The sequence below is a fragment of the Suricata suricatta genome, chromosome 1 (assembly GCF_006229205.1).
Source record: "Suricata suricatta isolate VVHF042 chromosome 1, meerkat_22Aug2017_6uvM2_HiC, whole genome shotgun sequence".
NCBI classification, from domain to species: domain Eukaryota; kingdom Metazoa; phylum Chordata; class Mammalia; order Carnivora; family Herpestidae; genus Suricata; species Suricata suricatta.
In genome coordinates, this window is record NC_043700.1 from 160,026,429 (window position 1) to 160,052,300 (window position 25,872).

General features: G+C 42.0%; 1 protein-coding gene across 3 annotated transcripts in view; it reads left to right on the top strand.

Annotated features, from left to right (window-relative positions):
• Nucleotides 1–2,374: 2,374 nt before the first annotated feature.
• The window catches only part of ATP8A1 (ATPase phospholipid transporting 8A1), a 224,745-nt gene continuing 201,247 nt past the window's right edge, over nucleotides 2,375–25,872 (top strand). The window contains exon 1 of one of the 3 annotated variants that reach the window (XM_029946463.1): nucleotides 2,375–2,693. In XM_029946463.1, coding sequence (XP_029802323.1) covers nucleotides 2,645–2,693 — 49 coding nt within the window. In that variant the 5' untranslated portion in view covers nucleotides 2,375–2,644. The remainder of the gene's footprint in view (nucleotides 2,694–25,872) is intronic. The other 2 variants (XM_029946459.1, XM_029946471.1) reach the window with 2 other exon arrangements.

Here is a 25,872-nt window from a genome sequence, read left to right on the forward strand (position 1 = left end):
GCAATATTCTACTTCAGTCAGGTTTCTGACCCAGTACAAATGTATATGGTTTCTAGCAGTCAGGAATGAGTGGTTTTTCAGAAACGAGGCGATTGGCATACTCTCACCATAATGGATAAAGTGATAGAATGATCCGAAAAGGACACACAGTAAGCTATAGACTACGCCATGCCATGATCTTCTCTGTATGAAAGAGAGTGGTAATTTCTATATGAATGGTATATGTTGTCAACTTTGCTGACGGGTTGGTAGTGGGACACACACACACACACATGCACAGAACCATACAAAATGGATTGCTCTGTGGGAAAGACAGGTAATCTCTGAAACTCCCTTCAGTTAAGCAGAATTGAACTTCATTTGAGGGTTCGTTAGGAATTGCAAAGGTGATTGCTCATAAATCAAAAATAGTCATGCTGCTGTGCACTGATTCTGAATAATGACGGGCTCTGGCTTTATATAAAATTATACTTAAACTGTTAATCATAAAAGTACAGCATTTTATCTGGTTCCTGTTCACTAACTTTTAAAGCTGATTTTTTTTTTTTACTGTCTCCATGTTATACCTACCCTTTTAATTTGTTCCAGACTCATGTTCGTCAAGCCAGAGAATACCTGCTTTATACAGGAAGTCCTGGACCTGGAAGAAATAAAAAAGGCCAGTGATAACAGTCCTAACAAGACTGCGTGCTTATTTCTTACTTTTAGAAGACCATACTTGCAAATCAATCCTACTAAAACACAATTATCTTTTTTTTTTCTGAATTTCTGAGAGAGAGAGAGAGAGAGAGAGTGAGCAAGGGAGGGCCAGAGAGGGAGACACAGAATCCGAAGACAGGCTCCAGGCTCTGAGCTAGCTGTCAGCACAGAGCCTGTCGCAGGGCTAGAACCCAGGAACTCCTACAAACCATGAGATCATGACCTGAGCCGAAGTCGGATGCTCAGCCGACTGAGCCACGCAGGCGCCCCTAAAACACAATTATCTTGAACCCTGCTCTACCCTTGCTGATGTTTCACGAATACAGGAAATAACATTTTCTTTGTTCTAATCCCACCCTTTGAATGAGCTTAGTAGTGTGGGCTCCTCATAAATATGCATTGACCACATGATGAAGAGTATTAATGTAGGCCAGGGCTCTGATTAGCAAATGTTACCGGCAGGAGGCAAAGAAAATACCACAAATGAAGATAAGATGCTTTTCGTGGATTTCATTTTTTTCTTGAGGGTTGGTAATAATCACTGATCTCTCTGGTCAAACCTCCTCAGATCTCTGCCTTCAGGATCTGAAAACAACTCACATAAAAGGCCTCTCTTCCACTGGATGCTGGAGGAAGGGGCACAAGATGAAAGAAGCAGCAAATTGCTTCCAACTTAATTTATTCCTTTCTTGCCATTTCAGCAGCTCACCAGCATCTTGGTAAAACCTTACATCCTAACTTGAAGATAAAATCAGCAATAAAGGAATACTGTACTTGTTTCAATAACTTGTTAGCATAGACCTCGTTCTGCAAAATGAAAGGTAATGAGGTCACAATGACCTCTAGGATATGGAGCAAATTAAAATGTAGTATTTATGGATTTTATACTAGGACACTTCCCCTTTTCAGGTAAAAAGCCTGCACCCGACTTTCTGCAGGTTTGATTCCACGCAAAAACCCAAAACAAAAAAGTCCTTTTTGAACTACCTAGCGCAATTGTGGAATTTATTGCCATTCCCGAGCGTCGTCGGACTGCAGCGCACGCACGGCCGGGACGCAGCGGCCCCGTCGCTAACAGTCCGCAGGAGCCCAGGCACCAGTGGCCGGAGGAGCGCTGGCGCGGGGGTGGGAAGCCCGGCCTCAGAGCCTGTTGCTCGCGGGCCAGGCTGTGGGGCAAGTGCAGCTCCGGCAGCGAGGGTTGGTGCCCGCTCTGGGAGGCTAGAATTCCAGACCTCGCGGTCCCTTTCCATTGCCCGGGCTGGGACTTAACCCTTGGCGTCCCAAGCCCTCTTGCCCCCCTCGCCAGTACACTTCAGACCCAACACCACTTTCTAGACCAAGGCCAACTCCATTGCTTTTAAAAGCCGGAGGGTAGGAGGAGGGGATACACGGAGATGCAGGGGCCAAGGCACACCTTCCTCTCTGCTCAAGACTTCAGGAGAGTCAGAACCGTGTTGAGGAAGGACAAGACGAGCCGAAGCTGTGAGAGGAGCGCGGGCGCCCAGGGGAGGAAGAGGAAGCCGGCAGCCGACCACCCTTCCCCCGCAGGAATGGTACGGTCCGGAGCGGGGCGGGGCGGAGTCGGCCCTCCCGGCTCTCTCCCCGCCCCTCTCCCGACTTCCCCGCCGGGCTGCCGCGGGAGCGAGTGAGCGCGCGCCCCGGCGACCCCTCCCCCGGCGCCGGCAGCCGAGCTCCTCCCCTCGCCGAGCCGCCCCCTCGGCAGCTGCCGGGAGAGCTCGCTAAGCTCTGCAGACGCCGCCACCTTCGTAGCTTCTTCCGGCTGCTCCGGCGTGCGGGGGCCGTCCGGCGCGGCGCTGCCCTGGGTGGGCAGCGGGGCCCGCGCGGCCGCTGAGCACTCGGCACCGCGCAGCCCGGTCTCCCGCCCGCGCGGCGCCGTGACAGGTGCAGAGTCCCAGCTGAGGATCCACCTGCGGCGGTCGCAGTGATGCCCACCATGCGGAGGACCGTGTCGGAAATCCGCTCCCGCGCGGAGGGTGAGCGGCCGCCGCAGCGCGGGGCTGTGCGCGCAGCGCGCACGGGGGTGGCTCAGGGCCAGCTTGGGGTCGGGCCGTGTGTGTTAGGGAAAAGATGCTCTGTCCCCCCGCCCCCCTTCCCCTAGGTAAGTGTGGCTGTCGTGCGTGCCCTGCGGATCCATCTCCCAGCGCCGCCTGCAGTGCACTCGCCGACCCCTTCCCGGCTCTAGAGCCCTGAAATTGGTGTCCTCGGCGGGAGCCCCAAGGCTTGCTTTACACCGCAGCGTGACCGTTCTGTTCCTGTCACCGAGCGCTCTCGTCCTGCCCACCGCCCTCCCCGATAGCGCACGAGCCACTCTATCTCCACTTGGCTTCTTCACCCTATTGAACAGACCCCAGCCCGCCGCCCCGCCACCCACCTTTTTGCAGCCCCCACCCCGCGGATCCCTGAGGAGTGGGGTGCCTTTCCCAGATGCAGGATCCTTTGATCCACAGCCCCTTGCCTCTTACAGCACGAGGAGCCTTCATTGGGGTTGGGGAGCTCAGCGGGTTCTGTGTATTACAGTCTCTGCAATTCTCCCTCCTGCAGTGGAGTCTCACCTAGCTTCCGTCTGCGATTTAGTTTTTGTTTTTCCCATTCTCTGATGTCCTCACTTTGGCCAGCTGAGATGACTTTTTAGCAAGGTGGAAGCTGTTTTCTTTGCTCCACCCAGGGCCAGCTGTTGAATGGCTACACCTGTCAGCAGTGAGCAACAGATGCCCAAGGGTATAGCAAGTAAGCTTTTGGAGGGCCAGACACCCTCTTCACCTTATCTGAGGAGCCCTCAGCATTCTTCCTGGCAAGTGACAGTCACTCGGTAAACATTTCTTGATTTTGCTTATGGCAAGGCCAAGATGGTACATATCTCGAGTTTTGTTTTGTTTTTCTCTCCCATAAACCAGTACTTGAATCCTGCAGAGTGGAATAACATGGTTTTGAGAGCAAGTCTATCTTGCCCTCTTACCTGCTCCTCCCCCCCCCATCCTTTAATGTGAGGCAGGTGGTAAAGTGGTTTTAGAAAGATATAGCAGTTAGGAGACTAGGACTCCTCCGGGGCTTGAGACAGGCCATTTTATTGTTTTTCCTCCTCAGAGTCTCCATGTTAATTTAAAAAAAGGGGAAAACAGGCTGTAGGGGGTAACATTGAGTTCTAATATCTATGGTTTACTTATTACAGCGTTTAGGCAATACTAAATGAAACTGCGTTTAGGCAATACTAAATGAAACTGTTTAGGCAATACTAAATGAAACTGTTCTGAATAGTGGCCACACAAATCAAAGCTGACCTGTGTCCTACATAGGAATTTGGTATATACTTACTGTTGTTTGAACTGTAATGGAAAAGTATATAAGACATAACAATTTTAGATACCAAGTGAATAAATAGTATCATTTTTTAAAAGTACACAGTAAAAAAATTCATTCTTTTTCATCTTCTACTTCTGAGTGAAATAAAATGAATATTCTTAATCACCATTTGAGTGAGCCATACAGGTAATGAAAATAGAGTGGTCATAATTGGGATTGTGTTTTCAAACAGCAGCAACTGATGAACCATATATTGCTGGGAAATCAGAAAAAGAGAAACAACCAGAAAACAATGCAAAACCTGTGGCATATGAGAGGATTTTATTAATTGTGAAATGCTACAGTGTTGTTTTTTAGGGTTATGTGTATTTTTCAAAGCATTTTCTCAACACTCCTGGAGGTAAGTGAAGGTTGTCTCATCCAATAGTTGAGGAAACTGTGGCACAGGTTGAGGAACTTGCCTAAGGTCAAGTAACTAGTTCAGTGACACATTTGGACTTAGAGCCCTGGGAAATGAGGACTGTTTTATTTAATCTTTGTATTCCGGGTGCATCCCCATGTCAGGGCCATAGTGGAGTGTGGTGAATGACTCTTCCTTGCATAGTGGTTGGTTTCAGTTTATTATGTGTTCAGTAGGTTGCTCAGGACTATGGTGAGGACAACATAAATAATGACTCTGTGGGCTGGAGACGTGGCTCACTGCCCGCCCTGCCCACACTTTTCTTTCATAAGGAATATTCTCCTTTGACAGCTCCTGCTGCCTAAAGGGCCTTGTTCTGAACTGCAACGCCTTTGGCTTGGCTGATTGGGCCAGGATGGTCTCATGACTCAAGGGCAGACAGTCCATAGGTAGCGCAGACACTTGTAACCTTGTGGTTTGGCTCAAAAAGATTCTCTGTGGTGAAGCATCTCTCTCGTGGGAAGAGTTAAGCTTAGAGCCGTGGGGTGAAAATTGAAACAGAAAGGGACAGAGGTTGAATAGGCTTGTGGAAGAAAGAATGGCTGACTCTAATAGGTCACATGAATGCTGCTGTCATGAGGAAGCAGGAACTATGGTAAACAGAAAAATAAAAGAGAGAATGGATTGGATGGAGAGAATGGGGCAGAGAGACAGATGCTGACGGGCGGCAGCCCGGCCTTGGAACTCCTCTCTCCCTGAGGTGTCTAGTCCCTGTTCTCAAGCAGTGTCAGAATAAGCTTTCTTTTTCCCTCCAAGTGACTTAAATGGGTTTCTGTTCCCTGCAGCCAGATTGGCCAGATGCACGGCTTTCTCGTGTACACGCTATTTACATCCTGATTAGGGCTCGAGAACTTTCCTGAAGCAAGGAATAAATAGTCCAAGAGGGGATGTTATTAATTGAACATTGTGCTTGCTGTGGGTGACATAAATGCCATTGGAGGTCAGGCCATAGAACAGGAAGCCTACTGAGCGAATGCTTCGTTGAGGACTGATTTGAGATGAGTGCTTCCCAAACTTAAAGGGGCACATTCGTCCAGGGATCTTGTTAGGTATGGATTCTAAGTTGGTAGGTCAGGGATTCTGAGTTGTTTCTGACAGACTCGCAGATAATGCTGGTTGGCACTGGCCTTCAGGTCTGAGTAGCAAGATTCCGAAGGATATTGCCTCCCCCCCACCCCCCCCGTAGTTGGGGGTATTGAAGGTAGAGTGTAACCAACTGAAAAAATGGTGAAAGTCAACATGGCTTATTTGAGAGATCTTAAGGAAACTGGCCAGGAGCAGGGGAAACTTGGAAGGAGCAGAATGTAAATATGGATAGGTAAATTACTGCTAGATTACAGGGTGTTTCAAATGCCAAGATGAGTCATCTGGATACAGAATCAAGTATTTGAAGAAAATCTTAGATTTTGTCTAATCCATTTCTCATTCAAGCATGAGTCCTAACAGGGCCAGTTAGGCGCCAAATCATCATAGGGGAATGACATCCTCAAAGATGTAAGTGTCTTAAATACATCTGGAAGCATGTTGGATGGTTTGGAGAGAATTTAAAGGTAGACTCTATCACTTAAAAAAAAAAGTCTAGTAATGACAAAGGCCAGGATTAGTTTCAAAGTGCAGCAGTGAGAATGGGAAGGGAGGAATCTGAGATATTGCTGAGTGAAACTAACTCATTCCCAGGTATCTGTTGAGCTGCTGCAAGTTCTAGTTCAGGTACTTGAGATGCATCGGTGAACAGAACAGAAAAAAGCTCTGTCCTGGAGGTGCTTACATTTTAGTGAGTCAAGAGGCCAGACAAACAATGAATTAGCAAAGTATACAATTTGTTGTGTAGTAAGTACAATAGGACATATAACAGGAAGGTCAATGCATAAGGCTGGTGGATGGATTACAGTTTTAAATAGGTTGATTAGGCTGGCCTTCACTGAAAAGATGACATGGAGAAAGTGAACCAAGTAGCCTTGTGGAGATCTAGGGGAAGAGTGTTCTAGGTAGAGGGAGAAGTCATAGCACAGGCCCCCAAGACAAGAAGATCAGGAGTGTTAAAGGAACAGTGGGGGGAGAATAGTAGGAAAGAAGGTCACAAAAGTCACATCGTAAGACATAGCCATATAGATAGAGCAGGAGACCATGGATTAATATAAAAGGAAATTCTCAAGCAAGAATTTTGAAATCTAATGCTTGTAAGATCTCTAATATATCATTAAAACTGCAATTTTTTGGGTTACTCATGAAGATTTTCTTCACTAGATCTGCAGTAGGACTGAGAATCTAATTCTTAATGAATTTCCAGGATGTTCTGGAATAAGTGAAACACATTTTATGGACCTCTGCTTTAGTCTTGAATCTGATTGATTGGGAATCTATTAAAAGATCAGGAAACTGAGAATCAATACAATAAGAAGTAGTAATTGTGGGATATCCAAAGGGATGTGCTTTGAAGATACTTAGAATTGGAACTTAGATGTGGGTATCTTGAGTTCAGAGGTAATCCCTGAGAGTAGATAAATTTTCCAAAAACAGCAAAATAGAGTGATGCAGAAGACTGAGAATACTGATTTTCTTCATTTTTACCCAGCTAAATCTTAGTCTCTGAATACAATGAATACAGCATTAGGAAGAATCAGGGACTGAAATTATGGTGGTTTATACAAAATGCTCACTCTGACAAACCCAGAATGGAGGTAGGCAGTCCAGGTCAGCTCTGCATGATACATAAAGTTGGAAGGGATATTGTCTCCTTTCACCTTTCTGCTTCCCAAGCTTCTCATCTTCCATTAAGTCATAATATGTTTGCTGGGGTTCCAACCATCATGGAAAAGCTCCAGGTAGGAAAACAGAAAGATGAAAGACCAAAGGGTTTTCCTAGAAGTACCACATAAAGACTCATGTTTGTTTTACTTTCACTTCCATCTGCAAGGGAAGCTTGGAAATGGAATTTTTTAGCTAGGCACATTACTCAGTGTTTTATTACTTAAGGAAAAAGGAAGAATGGCTATTGGGTAGGCAGCTAACAGGCATAGACATCATCAGGTGTTGAAATTGGCAAAGGTTCTTGCTTGAAATAAAGGTGTGTTCTAGAGCTAATAATTTATAAAATAAATATCAAATTATTCAAAACTAAGGAAATGTACACATACACACACACACCTGTCTAATAGTTTGCATTTTCTTCTGCTGAATGTTAGGTTAAAATGTAAGACATTCATTTGCTTGTGTAAAATATGTGCTAAGTGATAAATTTAGTTGGTTTAGGCACTGTTTTCCTAAAATAGTCTGTATAAATGGCAACTTTAAAATGTTTGTAGTTTTATAGAATAGTATGTCTTACTTACTTAAAAGATAACCTAAGCAGCATTCAAGTAGTTTCTGTAAGAATTGCTAAAGGGAAATTTGGGGGAGGATTCATTTGTCCAGGTAAAAGATGACTAAGGTTACTTGTTCCTTTAATAAGCATGTATTATGCACCTGCTGTGTGCCAGCTAATTGGGTGATGATATAAAAAGGTGTGGTGAATGAATGAGATCCCAAAGGAAACCTGGAGATGGGTCAAAGATTTAGAACTGACCTGGCATTGTGAGAGAGAGGACGTGTGAGTATAGTGGTACTTCACATAACCAAATTTGAGAATCCCCAATACATTTCATTTTGCTTGGTGCAATTCTAGAGCTATTAGGTGTGACAGAACTAAATTTTTTAAGGTTTTCTAAAATATAGCCTATCATTCACATTTTCATATTATTTCAAAAACAGAATTGAAATCATCTTGCTACTTTACAACCATAGGAAAGTTTGCATAATCAGAGTATAGTTTTGAAGTTGGGTTTCTATAGTATGAACCCTATAGTATGGGTTTCTTTTCACATAGTTTCATTAGAATGTAAATGTAAAGGCAACAATCTCATTCTTCACTACCAGCTGGAGCTCTCACCTTTCAAAGCTAATATTCTCTGGATTGTAAGTTTCCTAAACTAAAGGCAAGGATTTTTGTCTATTTACCAATACATGGCTCCCACTGAGGACATTGCCTGGAATGTAATAGAAGCTCAGATATTTTTGAATGAATAAATGAATCTCATGACTCAGAGGTAAGATGATCTAGAGATGCCTTCCAACCAGGCCTATTTGACACCCTCCTCCTGAGAGAGCAATTTGAAAACAAACAGTGTGACCAGTGTGATCTGTTTACTGATGTGCGTTGCACTTAGTGGCCCTCTGTGTTTGTCCGATAAATGGATCACTCTGAACTTTGTTTGTGATGGAAAAGCTCAACGTTGTTCTTTGGATCATAGACGTTTCACACTTGCTCATTGGAAAAAAATGCACACTGCAAAAGGTGTCAGAAAGACAGTAAAAATCACCCCAAATTATGCCTTCCAAATATAACTACTGTTAACATTTTAGCATATATACTTTGCAACTACTTTCCAGTGGAAAACAGTGACAGTTTATATCCTCTGCCTAGAGCTGAGCCTAGAATTTAGTAGGGGCTCAATGCTATTCGCTGAATACATAGATCATTAATTTTATGAAAGCTTAGCATTTTTATATTAGTATGTAATTAAAGGATCTTCTGGGGCACGTAGGTTATTTCAGGTTTTTAAAAAGGATTCTTGAATAAGCATTTTTAGACATATTTCCACACTTTTCTGATTATTTCTTTGTAAAAAGGCCCTAGAAAAGGGATTTCTGGATCAAAAGTATGTTATCCTTTAAATGGCTCTTGATACATATTTCAAAATTGCTGGAAAGACTGTATCAATTTATACATCCGCTGAAAGTGAACAAGAGTGCCTATTTCTCTATCCCTTCTCCAACATTGTATTGCCCCCTTTCTCATCCTTTTGAATATACGATGCAAAAAATGAATCTCTAAGTTTACATTGCTTTCAGTTATTAGGTTGATTATATTTTGGTAAATATAATGATTCTTAATTTCTTCTGAATTGTTCATGTTCCTTTATGAGATTTGTTTTGTATTGAAATTTAAGAGCTCATACGTTAAAGATAGTAACTTTTCACTGTTTATAGTTTATCTCTTAACTTCTTTATAGTGTTTTTGTGTGTCAATTTTCGGAGGCATTTTTTAAATTACAAAATCTATTGTAGCTGGCACACAATAAATGTTACATTAGTTTCAGGTGTGTAGCATAGTGACTCACCTTCTCCATGGTTATGCTCTGCTCACTGCAAGTGTAGCCACATTCTGTCACCTCACAGTACTGTTACAATACACTTGACTATAATCCTTATGTTGTACCTTTCATTCCCATAACTAATTCCTTCCCTGTCTGGATGCCTGTACTTCCCACTCTCCTTGACCCATTTCATCCATCCTTCCTATCCCCCTTCCCTCTGACAGCCATCAGTTTGTTCTCTGTATCTGTGAGTCTGTTTCTGTTTTTTGTTTCTTTGTGTCTTTTATTTATGAAATTCCACATATAAGTGAAATCATGTAATTTGTCTTCCTCTGACTTTTTTCATTTAGCACAGTGCCCTGTAGGTTCATCCTACAGAAATGTGTTGTCTCAAATGGCAAGATTTCATTCTTCTTTATGGCTGAGTAATATTCCTCTGTGTGTGTGTGTGTGTGTGTGTGTGTGTGTGTGTGTGTGTATCCATCTGTTGGTGGATTCTTGGGTTGCTTCCGTATCTTGACTATTGTAAATAGTGCTGCAATAAACATAGGGGTGCATACATCTTCCCAAATTAGTATTTTCATTTTCTTTGGGTAGTATTACTGAATCACATGGTATTTATATTTTCAGTGTTTTGCACAATCACCTTATTGTTTTCCATGGTAGCTATACCAGTGTACCTTCTCCTTAACAGTAAATGAGAGTTCATTTTTCTTCACATCCTTGCCAATACTTATTTCTTATCTTTTTGATAACAGCCATTCTGACAGGTATAAAGTGATATCTCATTGTGGTTTTGATTTGCATTTCCCTGATGCTTAGTGATGTTGAGCTACTCTGATGTGTCTCTTGGCCTTCTGAACATCTTCTTAGGAAAAATGTCTCTTAAGTTCATCTGTCCATTTTTAATCAGATTATTTGTCTTCTTGATAGTGAGTTATATAGCTTCTTTATATATGTTGGATATTAACTCCTAATCAGATATATTATTTGCAAATATCTTCTCCCATTCACTAGATTTCTTTTTTGTTTTGTTGATGGTTTCCTTCATTGTGCAAAAGTTAATTGTTTGTCTGATAGTTTGTTTTTGGTGTGATCCCAATAGTTTATTTTTGCCTTTGGTTCTCTTGCCTCAGAAGATAAATCTAGAAACAAGTTGCTAAGGTCCAGGAGATTATTGCCTACTTTTTTTTTTTTTTTAGTTTATTTTGATAGAGAGAGTGTGTGTGTACATCCACATGCAAGTTGGGGAGGGGCAGAGAGAGAAGGAGAGAGAGAATCCCAAAGGGGCTCTACGTTCAGCCTCCCAAACCATGAAGTCATGATCTGAGCTGAAATCAAGAGTCAGATGCTTAACCAACTGAGCCATCCAGGTGCCCCATGCTTATTTTTTCTTTAAGGAGTTTTATTTCATATCTTACATATTTCATGTCTTTAATCCATTTTGAGCTTATTTTGGTATATGATGTAAGCAGATGATATAGTTTCATTATTTTGCATATAGCTTTCTGGTTCTCCTAACACCATTTATTGAAGAGACTATCTTTTCCTCATTATGTATTTGGCTTCCTTTGTTGTAGATTTTGAAAACCTTTTTTATGTTTATTCACTTTTGAGAGAGGCAGAACATGAGCCGGCGAGGGTCAGAGAGAGAAGGAGACAGAGAATCTGAAGCAGGCTCTGAGCTGTCAGCACAGAGCCCCATGTGGGGCTCCAACCCATGAACCGTGAGATCATGACCTGAGCTGAAGTCGGATGCTTAACTGACTGAGGCACCCAGGGACCCCTATTTATTTATTTTTAAGAGAGAGCACAAGCAGAGTAGGGACAGAGAAGGAGGGGAAGACAGAATCTGAAGCAGGCTCCAGGCTCTGAGCTGTCAGCCCAGAGCCCAACACTGGGCTCCAACCCACAGACTGTGAGATCACAGTCTGAGCTGAAGTCAGATGCTTAACCGACTGAACCACCCAGCTGCCCCACTTTTGTTTTAGATTAATTGACCATATAAGCATGGGCTTATTTCTGGACTCTCTATCCTATTCCATTGATGTATATATTTTTGTGCCAATGCCATACTGTTTTGATTACTATAGCTTTGTCGTATGGCTTGAAATCTAGGGTTGTGATACCTCCTGCTTTGTTCTTTCCTCAAGATTACTGTGGCTACTCAAGGTCCTTTGTGGTTTCTTACAAATTTTAGGATTCTTTGTTCTAGTTCTGTTTAAAATGCTATTGGTTTTTGATAGGCATTGCATTGCATCTGTAGATTGCTTTGGGTGGTATGACATTTTTATAATCTATGAGCACAGTATATCTTTCCATTTGTGTCCTCTTCAATTTCTTCCATCAGTGTTTTAGTTTTCAGAGTACGAGTATTTTACTTCTGTGTTAGTTTTGGGGGGGAAGGCTATAATTATAAGTAGAATTGTTTTCTTAATTTCCCTTTCTGCTATTAGTATATAAAAACACAACAGATTTCTGTTTATTTTGTAACCTACAGCTTTACTGACTTATTTAATTTCTTGGTGAGGTCTTTAGGGTTATATATATATTTGTGTATATGTACATATATATAGTGTGTGTGTGTATAATCATGTAATCTGCAAATAGTTTTACTGCTTCCTTACCAATTTGGATGCCTTTTATTTCTTTTTCTTGTCTGATTGCTGTGGCTAGGACTTCCAGTATTACAATATGTAAATGTGACCAGCGTTGACATACTTGCTTTGTTCCTGATGTTAAAGGAAAGGCCTTTAGCTTTCCCCCATGGAGTATGATGTTAGCTGTGGGTTTGTCATATATGGCCTTTACTATGTTGAGGTATGTTCCTTCTAAAACTTTAAGAGTTTTCATCCATGGATATTGAATTTTGTCAAATATTATTTCTGCATCCATTGAGATGACCATATGGGTGTTTTCCTTCATTTTGTTAATATGATGTATCCTTTTATTTATTTTTTTATGTCTATTTATATTTGAGAGAGAGTGAGTGTGTGTGTGAGCAGGGGAGGGGCAGAGAGAAAGAGATGAAGACAGAATCTGAAGCAGGCTCCAGGTTCTGGCCTCCAGGCTCCAAGCTGTCAGCACAGAGCCCCAATGCAGGGCTCGAATTCAAGAGGCATGAGATTATGACCTGAGCCAAAGTCAGACACTTAAGCGACTGAGCCACGCAGATGCCCCAAATGTGATGCATTATGCTGATTGATTTTTGGATATTGAACCATTCTCGCATCCTGGGATAAATATCAGTTGATCATGGTAAATCATTCTTCTAATGTATTGTTGAATATCATTTACCAATATTTTGTTGAGGATTTTTGCATATATTGGCCTACGGTTGTCATGTTTTGTAGGGGCTTTGTCCAGTCCGGATGTAAAGGTAATGCTGGGCTCGTGGAATGAAGCTGGAAGTTGGGGGGACAACTGGCCCCGATGCGGGTGTGGGTTGGAGGATCCCGTGGTGCTCCCGGAGCTGGTTGCAGAGTGAGGATCTGCAGCTGGAGCTGTGCAGGCCTGGAGTGTTGTGGATGCTTTGCCCTTGTGTGCCCTTGGCGGCGTGGCTCTAGCTATAGTGGGCACTGTCCAGGGGTGTCCCAGCATGTACTGCGCAGGGGCCCATATTCGTGGGATGGCCAGGGCTGGCAAGGGGTCCAGGTTTGCCGAGGCAGCAGGCCAGGCAGGGTGCCCAGACCCTGCTCCCATCTGCTCTATCAACAAACAGCAGCACTCCTCAACCCCTCTAACTCTGGAGAGTATTCCATGGCTCCCTTGTTGCTTTAGCACACTTATGGATAACTTCCTTTATATTCTATTTGCTCTTTTAAACTGTGGCTGGACAGGATTACGGGCCCACGCTCACTGAGGCAGACCACCAGCCAGGCCCTAATCTTGTCTACACTGTCCACATAGAGGGGTAAGGTAAACAGGGCTGGTTGCCAGCCCCACCGACTTGGGGAGTTCCAGCAGGCCCCCCAGTGCTTGGTGGATATAGTGCTTTTAAAACTGAAGTTTTTTTTCTGTGCCCCAGGACAGCTGAGGCTGCTTACAGTGCCTCAGTGCTGCGGTTCACTGTGTTGGAGGTGGCTTTGCCAGTTGTTACCGTGGCTGTCTCTCCTGCCACCCTCTGTGTGGTCTGAAAAAGTAGTGTAGGGAACTTTGTTGTACAGAAGCTGTTCAGTCACCCGTCAGTTCTTCAGGAGGAACTGCTGCATGTGTGGGTGTAGATTCAGTGTGTCCACTGAGGAGGGGAGTTCAGGGTCTCCCTACATTGCCATCTTGGACCCTTCCCTGTGTCCCAGTTAATTTTCATGATATATCATCTTTCAGCTTTGTCATAAAATTTTCTGCTTTAATGTCCTATTTCTCATTTCAAGGTAAAGATCATTTTTCACTTACAGTTTTCTACTAGTATTTTTACATTTCAATTTAAATTGCTGTATATGCATTCCATTTCTGTGAGGGTTTATTTTGTTATGAAATGTAAGGTAGGGATCTAAATTTATTTTTCTCAAATTATAATCCACCTGAGATAATAATCATGTATTTAATACTACATTCTTCTCATATTGCTTGGAGGTGTTTCTTTTATATACTAAATTGACATATAGAGTTGTGTCACTTGTGGAAGCATTCTCTCCCCCATTACCCTGCCCTCCCCTCTCTGTTTTGGTCTTGTTTGACCCCTACTCTCAAATTCCATTACTGCAAATTCCATCACTAATCACTGCAATGAAAACCTATCCTCATAGTATCCTACTCCCACTGTTATTTTATATATTTTTTTCTGTTTATTTTTCATGTTTATTTTTCCACTTAACCCAATGAATGCATCACTTAATCAAGATTAAGAGGGTGGTTCAGTTGGTTAAGTGTCTGACTTCAGCTCAGGTCATGATCTCACAGTTCATGGGTTCGAGCCCTGCGTAGGGCTCTGTGCTGACAGCTCAGAATCTGGAGCCTGCTTCTGATTCTGTGTCTCCCTCCGTCTCTGCCCCTCCCCTGTTCCCATTCTGTCTGTCTGTCTGTCTGTCTGTCTCTCTCTCTTTCTCTTTCTCTCTTTCTCAAAAATAAATAAACATTAAACAAATGTGTTGGGATATTTATTGAGATATATTTTTATGACTTTATTGAGAGAATTGACATCTTTCAAATGTTGGATCATTGAAGCTTAGTTTCTTTTCTCCGTTTATTGGTATTTCTCTCATGTGCTGGGGAGAGCTTTCTTCAAATAAATCCTGTCTACTTTAGTAATTTGTTCATAGATGATTTATATTTTATGAAGATATTGTCAATAGAATCCTTTCTAAATTATATGTTCTTGTTTGACTGTTAGCACACATGAGGTATTTGATTTTGACACTGACCATCAGTGTGAATTCTTTCTTTTTGAGTAGGTTTTAAGCTAATATTCATCTTCAGATGTTTTAAAATTATATTGTATGTCATGAAACAAAGTATTTTTAAATGAGGTTTTCAGTTAGTTAAGCTTGACCAGGTATATTTTGGTTACACGATTTTTTCAGCAAAAATGGTTCATTTTCATTTGCTGAAGTCTCATGGACTCTGGTTCCAACAGACAGCTTTTAAGGTTTCATGTAAGAGCCCTTACAAAGTAGCAAGAGAGATTACTCTTCTGCTAAGAGTAGAGGTCAGAATTTATGCCAACTGGGATTTAACTCATGATTCCATGAAATCTGTTTATATCAAATTGGCATTCATATCTCAGATCAACTCTAAGAGAAACAGAATGTGAGCTACAAATGCTAGACGCATGTCGTTTGAAATAATCTGGTAGCCATAGTTTAAAACTGAAAAGAAATAAGTGAAATTAATTTTAATAATATATTTTCTTGTACCTAATGTATCCAAAATACTATTGCACCATATTATTGATATAAAAATTAGTAAGGAGATACTTTGCATTCATATTCTGTATTATGTTTCTACCTGCTGCGTATTTTGTATTTATAGCACATCTCAATTTGGACTAGTCTCATGTCAGTTGCCACACATGGCTACTGGTTGCCGTTCTGGGCAGCACAGTTTGGAAACTATACCTCTACCATGTGCTTACATGTTAGGATTTACTAGCATTCTTCAGAGTAAAACTTCACAATGGAAATTATGACTCAAAGTAAGCGTATTAAAAATACATGTGTGGCTATGCCTCTCAGCTTCCTTTCCTACAATAGAAGGCTGTCAAGAATACCCTCATAAAACCTTGTCCATGCTTAAATGATACTGGTTTAGACTTGGCCCTTATGGCAGTTTAGAGGTTTTATGTAAGTATATCATGGCATCTTTTGGAGCTATTGTTTTTTGTTTTTCTTTTTTTAATACTATTTTTAAATAGCTTTGATTAGCAAAAGCCGTCCCGCTGTCCCTTCCTATTGTTTTCCACTTAAAAGTTAACAGATAGTGTGTATAAGTGGCTTTGAGTAGTGTGCTTTTATATACAACATTGCCATCACTTTTGTTAATCTGAGGGCACTGCAGTACTTGGCTTCACAGTCATTTGCACAGCCAACTGGGCAAAGGGAAATGTCTGTTTTAAATTGAGCCTCTGGTGATTATTTTGTGTGAGCCATCTTTGAAGATTAGTGGTCTTTTTAAAAAAATTTTTTTAATGTTTTTGAAAAGAGAGAGCGCATGAGCAGGGGAGGAGCAGAGAGAGAGGGAGACACAGAATCCAAGGCAGGCTTCAGGCTCTGAGCTGTCAGCACAGAGCTCCATACAGGGCTTGAACTCATGAACTGTGAGATTATGACCTGAGCTGGAGTCAGAGGCTTAACTAACTGAGCAACACCCAGGTGCCCTGAAGATGACTGATCTTGATCTACCTGGGGTTGTACTTAATGGAATTCAGTTAGTCAGGTGACAGTTTAGTCAGAGGCTATTACTAAGAAGGCCAAAGTTAGCCTCCTTCATTCTGGACCAGGAAACTGCTTTAGTGGCCCAGACCTATTTAGAATACAAGATTGGCTTTCACGAGGGAAGCAGGCAAACAGTGGTATTCAAGAGTGAATCTGACACCATCTAGAATAGCTTTTGTAATTGGCTTGGGTCCCATTGCTTACCTCAGGTCCTAAAGGAAATCCAGCTTAGTGTAAAAGAAATCCTCTTCCGGCATCCGCATCCCAACTTTTCCTCTTATCTCTCCCTCACCTTTGTGTAGACTTAGCCCTGCCCCAGCCCTGCAAACCTTAGAGATAGCAGACATTTAATGAGCTCTGACTTAGCACTCTAAGGATATGGCATGAATCACCTTGTCACCATTTCCTTGACCTTGGTGCCTGTCACAGCAGCTCAGAGCTCCTGAAGTGGGGCCCTGCCTTCAATCCTCTGGGAGAGGAGACCCTCTTACTGACCATAGGTTGACTGGCACTGTACTTGTGAGCAATTCACAAGTTTGTAAGCAAACTAGGCCTGCCAAGAGTTCTGAATATCATTTGCTTTCACTTTCCCCGCTGTTGCTCTTGGCCAGCTGTCTGGACAAACCCGTTGCTCCATGTTGAAGCTCTTTGATTCTGGGTGCATCTATCGTCCACGACCATTTTTCCTGGATCCCTCCCTTGGTCTGCCACTGTATTGTTATCCTAATGGCTGTGACAAGTCGAATTTTTCCAGTTCCTATCTAGCTAGCCTATCTTACCTTTGTTGTTGTTGTTTGTCCCAGGCCATGTCCTATCTGATAAAAATAAATAAAACAAGGTCTCTGTATATAGATTTGACCCAAATTTGATATGGTACTCTATACCTTAAGCCTGAGTTGGGTTCATTCCACCATCAATGCCAGAATGATTGTGACAAATGTTCTCAGGTAGACTTACTCAACTTCTATAGCTTTATTTTCACAGTTCTGAATAATGGTTGGAGAAATGACATGAAGAAGAATGATTCTGTCCGCCATCTTTAATGTGAAGTGTGTCCAGTGTGGTCAGGCAAGGGGAGGCTTGTGTCCTGTGGATTGTTTTATAGCCATGTTGTGTGTTCCTCAGTAGTGCTCACCCCGGATTGCACAGTGAATCAGATTGGGAGCTTCTAAATAATACTGATACCTGGACACACCACAGACCAGTGGAACCAGTCTGGTCCATTGGGCATATGGACTAAGCATTGATATTTTCTCTCCCAGGTAGTCTTGAAGTGCAACAATGCTGAAAAACACAGGTGTAGTGAATTTGCTTACTTTGCAGAGAGAAGGATATAGGTTGTATAAAGCCATGTGGGTTCCCAGCCATAAACCAAGTGCATGTAGGTATTTTGGTAAAATTTTTGTCTAGTGCCCAGTTACCTAGTGGGTCTAATTATCCTCCTCTTGTTTATCCTTCTCAGAAATGGTAACCTTTATAGGATGATACTTGATTGTTAGATTTTGAAGACTTTCATTAAAATTCTAAACAATTTGTATAACCAAGTGAAGAATAAACACATTTAGTTTATTTTTAGCCGGTGTTATATCTACTCTGGGAGTGTGATGAATTTGAGCCTTTCTGTAGTGTCATTACTAGTTTTTTGCTAGCCTGCCTACTTTTAGTATGTGGTAGTTAATTTCTTTATTCAGCCTATATATTTATAGCCTACATATGTAATCATCTGCACCTAGAATAAATACCTTAACGCTTTGCTAAGGCTCTGAAACTTTAGTGGCATCTTTATGTTAAAGGGTTTATTTTCTTCAATTTGTAAGTATTTTCTTCTTTTTTTTTAACAGTTTTTAAATTCCATTTACATACAGTGTCATATTAGTTTCAGGTGTACATAGTTGTTCAACACTTCCATACACTACCTGGTGCTCATCCGAAGTGCACTCCTTAATCCCCATCATGTATGTCACCCCACCCATCCTCCCCACCCACCTCCCCTCTGGGAACCACCAGTTCTCTATAGTTAAGTTTTGTTTCTTGGTTTGCCTCTCTTTTTCCCTTTGCTTATTCATTTTGTTGTTTTAATTCCACACACGAGTGAAATAATTTGGTACTTGTCTTTCTCTGACTTATTTTGCTTAGCATAACACTCTCTAACTCCATCCACATCTTTGCAAATGGCAAGATTTCATTCTTTTTATGACTGTGTTATATTCCCTTGTGTGTGTGTGTGTGGGCACGCACGTATCTCCTTCCTTATGCATTCATCAGTTGATGGACACTTGGGCTGGTTCCATAATTTGGCTACAGTAGATCATGCTGCTACAGACATCAGGGGGCATGTACCCCTTTGAGTTAGTATTTTTGTATTCTTTGATTTATCCCACAAGGATATTAAGTCTTTTACCAGTTAATGTACAGAAAATGAAAACTGGCCACAGGTCCTAATTTACCTGCTTTCTCTGGTTGCTGAGATGAAACTCCCTTTTGAGACACTTAATTTAGCCAGTGGGTTTCTCTGTGGCCACAGTATGGGTGCTGGGTGTCTAGCTTCAGGGTGCAATTATTACAAACTGAGGATTAGAAAACAAGATACACTAGAGCCAGTGCATTGTGTCCAATTGTTGCCTGACTGTTTTATATTTGATTGTTCTCTTTTATCCTCATTATTTCGGCATTTAGACTTGAATTTTTTTTTTTTAAGGTGATAAGGTGACGTATCTTCCCCAGATGGAATTCTTTTTTAAAAGCCAGATTTTGACCTAGGAAGGGAGGGAAGGTTGGCTCAATTTAACCCCAGATGGCTACTTTTTTTTTGTCTTTTTGTTTAAAGTTCAATGAAAGAAATATTATACGAGTTGGCCTTTTGTTGACTTCTTAGTGAATATCATTAGGAAAGAAGGGGGAAAAAAAACCTCTCTTAATTTTCCCAAGTGCCAAGTCAAATCTTCCTTGATCTTATTAAGTGGCTTTCCCTGTGGAATTTATCCTTATGGTTGGTGAACTGTTCCCTTATGTTTTAATTTTACATAAGTCTGAATACCATGATTTCACTCTGTATAATAGTTTTCTTTATGAGATATCAGACATTTTTCCATATGTTCACCTGGAAGTCTCCTTTTTAAAAAATTCCATTGACTCAAACTAGAATCAGCATTTTTACTGTTTATACATCATGTGTTTTTAATCTATTCGGTACCAGACTAGTTAACATGGTAGCCACTTAAAAAGTGGAGCACTGCCGGGGATCTACCCAGGGGATACAGGAGTGCTGATGCATAGGGTCACGTGTACCCCAATGTTCATAGCAGCACTGTCAACAATAGGCAAAACATGGAAAGAACCTAAATGCCCATCACCTGATGAATGGATCAAGAAGATGTGGTATATATTCACGATGGAGTACTACATGGCAATGAGAAAGAATGAAATCTGGCCATTTGTAGGAAAGTGGATGGACCTCGAGGGTGTCATGCTAAGCGAAATAAGTCAGGCAGAGAAGGACAGATACCATATATTTGCACTCATAGGTCTAACAGGAGAACAGGGGAAACCTAATGGAGGACCAAGGGGAGGGGAAGAGGGAAAGAAAGTTGGGGAGAGAGAGGGACGTAAAACTGGAGAGACTGTTCAATACTGAAAACAAACTGAGGGCTGAAGGGGAAGGGGGAAGGGGGAAAAGAGTTGGTGGTGATGGAGGAGGGCACTTGTGGGGAAGAGCACTGGGTGTTATATGGAAACCAAGTTGACAATAAACTATTTAAAAAAAGAAAAAGGTGAGTGATTGAAGCAAAGAGGAACAGAGAGTGGTGGAGGGAGGGTTTATGAGCAATGGAGCAGGGGTATGGTCAGATATGTATTTTGAAAAGATACCTTGAACTTCAGTATGAAGTACAGGTAGCTTAGTGAATACAGGGAGGCCAAGTTTGGAGGCTAATCCATCTTTCCTGGCAAAAATGATGATAAATTGGTCTTATGCATGTCAGTGGAGAATAAGAAAAGTGATCCATCAGAAGTCAGGTGGAGAAGGACACATACCATATGTTTGCACTCATAGGTCTAACAGGAGAACAGGAGAAACCTAATGAAGGACCAGGGGGAGGGGAAGAGGGAAAGAGTTGGAGAGAGAGAGGAACGCAAAACCTGAGAGACTATTGAATACTGAAAACAAAACGAACTGAGGGTTGAAGGGGGAGGGGGGAAAAAGTGGTGGTGATGTAGGAGGGAACTTGTGGGGAAGAGCACTGGGTGTTATATGGAAACCAATTTGACAGTAAACTATTAAAAAAAAAAGTGGAGCACATTTGTTTTCAGTGGCGCAACAACAGAACTTGAGACTGTAACTTTCTTAGCACTGTCGCCACTCTCCTCAACTTCTTAAGCTATTGCCTTATAATGGTTGACTTAGAAGAAAATGAAATGAAGCATTTGGGCTCCCAATAGGCCTGGAATGGTAACTGACTTCTGGCTCTTCCAGGCGGTGTGGCCTTGGGCAAGTCACATCACCTGAGACTCCATTTTCCATTGAGTGGTCGTAATACCTACCAGTAAACCATCTGCCAGTGTGTAGAGAGTAGACTGACTGACAGTGGAACCTCCGAAGGAGCCTGAAGCACACGGATTCCCAGAGATTCTGATGTCACCTTGGGGAGAGGAGATAGAACAAGGAGCAGGGATGGTGGCTTCGACGACTAGGCATCAATGGAGGTGACAAGAAGTGGTCAGATTGAGCACATGGTCTGCAAGTAGATGTAACCAATTCATTGATGGATAGGATGTGGCATATTAAAGAAAATGGGGAGTCAAGGGTTAATAAAATTTTGGGCCCTGAGATAGAAAACACTGGCATGAAGGAATGAAAATATCCTTGCATCTTAGAAAAGAGTGGGAAGCTCTACATGTGCCTAATATGTATGTATGTGTGCATTTTTTAGTTTTCTTAGAATATCGCATTTATTCTAAAATCAGGATTTCCATCTTCTACTTCCTCCATCTTCTTTGAATATTCTTTAGGATCTCAGTAAACATAACTATCAGTGTCTTATCTTCACTCCATAATCAGAGTCATTGAGAACTTTGTTTCATGTTCTCATCATGTTCTTTTGGTTCTTGAGGTATCCCAAGCTGCAGGGACATCCTTCAGAGTGGAGAAATTAAATGAAAGCACTTGCTATAAAGTAGGTGCTAAGCAAATGTTACTTAAATCTGTGTCTGGTTTTGATTGGGATAAGATCAAGCTGTTCAGATTTGGGAAGCTGAGGTTTTTAATGTGTTGGAATGGTTTTAAGGTTTTTTTATGTTTTTTATTTATTTTTGAGAGACAGAGAGAGGCAGCGTGAGCAGGGGAGGGTCAGAGAGAGAGAGAGACACAGAATCAGAATCAGGCTCCAGGCTCTGAGCTAGCTGTCAGCACAGAGCCTGACGCGGGGCTCGAACCCACAAACCGTGAGATCATGACCTGAGCCGAAGCCGGACGCTTAACCAACTGAGCCACCCAGGTGCCCCGGAATGGTTTTAAAACCTCAGTGAGTTTTCTCCCCTTTGCTCAACAATGGCCAAGCTATCCCAAGCGAATCTACAGGGCTGATTTTGTGATTCTAATTAGTGGCGGTAGCCTGTGGAAGCACAAGCATTGAATTTACAAGGCTTTCTCTGCAGTGGGTGATTTTTATTTAGGGCGTCAGAAGGTTCTTGAAGCATCTGTTCAATCCATCCTTGCATCATTCTTGTTCCACCTGCGAATTGGGTAGCGCTGATGGCAGTCTTACACATGTGTAGGTGTCATTGCTTTAATGTCACGGAGCACAGTGCTGGGTCTTCTCCGTCTTTGCAGCCCACCAGCTGTCATTCACACATCCTGGTGTAATCTGCTTGGTGGAAGTTTCTGTCGTGTTCTTTAGCCACATCCTGATGTACTGAAGGAAGGCAGCCCTAACTTACTTGCTTTTGTCAAAGTGACTCCTAGGTCTTTCAGCCTATCTTGTCTAACCGGTCTTGGTGGGTTCTTTAATACTAACCTCAGTGCTTATAGCAGACCAGCCATCCCTGAGCCACACCCGTTCTTAAGGTCATGTTGGGGTTTGGTGGAGTTCTCTGGTGTTCCTTTATGGATTTCCCGTTTTCCTAGCCTTGTTCAGTGGACTTGTTGGATGTTTTACATGCCAGATTGTGACACTGCTCATCTTCAATAGGCAGATGAGGGTGTCACCCCTTTCCTCATCCTGGGCAGTGTCCTGTAAAGTAAAATACTATTCTTGCTTGTGGGCAATTTATGTTGCTGCGTGTGCTGCACTGACTTCTCTGCCAAAGTCATAATTAGCAGGTAGGTTTTAGGCTCCTCACAGGGTGTTTTTGATGATTGAGACCTTATTAAAAATAAAGGAGAAGTATTATTTCGCTCTTGCAGAGTCACAATGGAGGTAAGAAGCAGGTGCCTGTCAAACTCCGCTGACTCATCCTGAGAATAATACAGCAGCAAAACGATGTTGTTTGACTGTTTCTGCTGCTTTTAATAAAACAAGAACCAGTCTGTTGGAACCAGTCATGTGTCTACCTGCTTTTATATTATAAAATGCATAAATGTCTCTAAAAATGAAAGTTGTAATAATTCAGATAATTTTCATGACTGTTTATTTGTATTTTTCCGCCAGTATGCTTTCAGGGCTGGCTCATTCAGAACTATAATTCAGTTATATCTTCCTAGGAATACGTTGCTACTGGAGAGGTTGACCAACCTGCAAGGATTTTTATCAATTCATTACTGCTTTTCTCCATGTATAAAAAGTGACTAAAACTTGGTCGCATATTGGCACTGTATTTATGGTTCTCTGATGACATCAGAATTTTCTTAAAAAAAAAAAAAACTTTTTCAAAAGGTAGCCTTTTGGAATTGTAGAGAGTTGGAGGAAACTTAGAGATTACACAGTGCAACACGGTCCCTGACACAGCCTGCCTAGCAATTGGTTACCCAGTTCCTGCTTGAGTGCCTCTCGGTGGTGAAAATCATGTCCCTGAAAGTCCATTCTATTCTCAGCCAAGTCTAATTCTTAGCGAGTGTGTTCTTGCTAAGAAACATCCCCCATATCATATTTGCACGGTTTTGTTTTGTTTTGAGCCTTGGTATACAGCCTTTATGTTATCTAGACTTCCAAAACTCTCTCCAATTCTGATTCTTTAATGACATCTGCACATTTATTAATAATGCCATGTATGACCTTATCCTGTCGTTGGAATCCAGGCAGTTTGGCTCCAAAGTCCTCTTGAAGTTATGTATTTATTTTAACTGTCCAAGGGATCTTTTTGTATCACAACATAGATTCATGGGTCTCAGTCTTTGGGGTCACTCACCCTGGACACTGTTGTCCTGTTTTTTTCTCCTCTATAATGCACTTCATTTTGAAAGATATTTTGTACCTTTGGCATGCATGTGACTTTAGGGTACACGGACCCCCTCCAGCCCCACTCTCTGTGATGGTCCCTGCTCTGTGCTAGGTCTGGCTGTCTGTGTCTCTGGACCCTAAGTCCATATTCCAGGAAGGGGATCTGATTAGCCCAGCTGGTCTGTGCTCCGCATTAACCCTGACACCCCAGGCCAGAGTAGTAGGTCAGGAGAGGCGCAGAGGGGCAGGAACCAAGGGTATCTTAGGGTAAGCTCCTTCAGAAAGGCTTTGTGAGCCCTATCTGAGGATGTTGGTCAACTAGTTGAGAATCTACATTTTTACATGATCATAGAACCTATTTGTCTCAGTTTAAAAGAATAGGGTAGGGCCTAGCTGAAAGTCTTGCTGAAATCAATATCTAAAGGCTCCATTTTTAAAAAGGAAAGAGTCAGTGGAGGCTTGCTCGTCCCTGATGGTCTCCTCCTTCCTTGAAACCATTCTTTTAACCATCTACACTGGATTCTTAACTGGCCTTGACCCCATTTTGGCCAGTAACAGTATTGTTCAGATATCATAAGGATAAATTTTTAAAAAATTAATGGTAATTTTCAAAAAAATCTCTGAGCATACATTTCTCATATGAGAAACACCACTTTTTTTTAAGTTTATTTATTTTATTTTTGAGAGCGAGAGAGGACACGAGCAGGGAAGGGGCAGAGAGAGAGGGAGAGAAAGACTCCCAAGCAGGGATCCTCTACACGGTCAGTACAGAGCCCAACATGGGGCTCAAACTCATGAACCGTGAGATCACGACATGTGCTGAAATCAGGAGTCAGACACTTCTCTGACTGAGCCTTGCACGCACCCTGAGAAATGCTGCTTTTAAAACAGTGAAGTCCTATTCAATGTTACCTGAATTCTCAAAGCTAAAGGAGAATATTGCTTTTAGCCTTTGAACTATTTTCATATTTTTACCAAATCCTTTGGAAATAGAAATTGTAGTTCCCATTATATAAATCTGTGAACTCTGAAAGTACCTCTGTAGACTATGTTCATAAACAGTTTCTAACATACAAGATTCACTTTCTTTTCTGTGTAGAGCACTGGGATGGCTCGCTCTTACCTTCAACTTCTGGAACCTCTCTCATTCACCATGGTTCTTCTATGATGAATGACAATTTACTTAATGATTCTGCAGGTTCCCATAGTTCTGTAGGTTTGAAAGTCTGTGTGTATGTGTGTGTGTGTATAGATGTAGACCTAGATATGCTGTCAGATAGAGTTGATTTAGAGCATCAGCTGGGGCAGACTTCTTTTTTAGCAAGCCTCAGCCATCTTCTGCACTTCATTCCTCCAACTAATATTTGTTCTAACTTTCCTAAGAAGGTCTTAAGTTGATCACCCTTGATAGAGAAGGAGTAGGAAAAGTAGGAGTTGAGAAGTTCTGTTATATATTTTATTATATGTTAACATTATGCCATCAGTTGCAGGCAGCAGACCTATCCCAGCAATTCTTTGTACTCCACATGGAAGGAAAGAAAATATTTCAGTAGTCTCTAAAATTTTTTATTTTTTTAATGTTTATTTACTTTTATTTGAGAGAGAGAGAGGGAACATATATGGGGAGAGAGAGAGGGAGGCACAGAATCCAAAGCAGGCCTCAAGCCCTGAGCTGTCAGCACAGAACCCGACATGGGGCTCGAACCCACAAAGCATGAGATCATGACCTGAGCTGAAGTCAGCCGCTTAACCGACTGAGCATCCAATCGCCCTAGTCTCTAACATTTTTTAAAACACCTTTCTTTTCTTTTGTTCTCAGATGCCTGCGTATCTGTTGTTATTCGCTCTTGAGCTTATGAGCTGATTTCCAACCTTTTCCCTGATCTTGTTTATCTTTTACATGTGTAGCAGCCTTGGTCTCTTTGAAGGCGCCTTCCTTTCCCCTCTGTCAGGACTTTCAGTCAGCACGTTGCTTTAGACAGCCTTCCAGACCTCTGTCCTTTTTGGGTCTT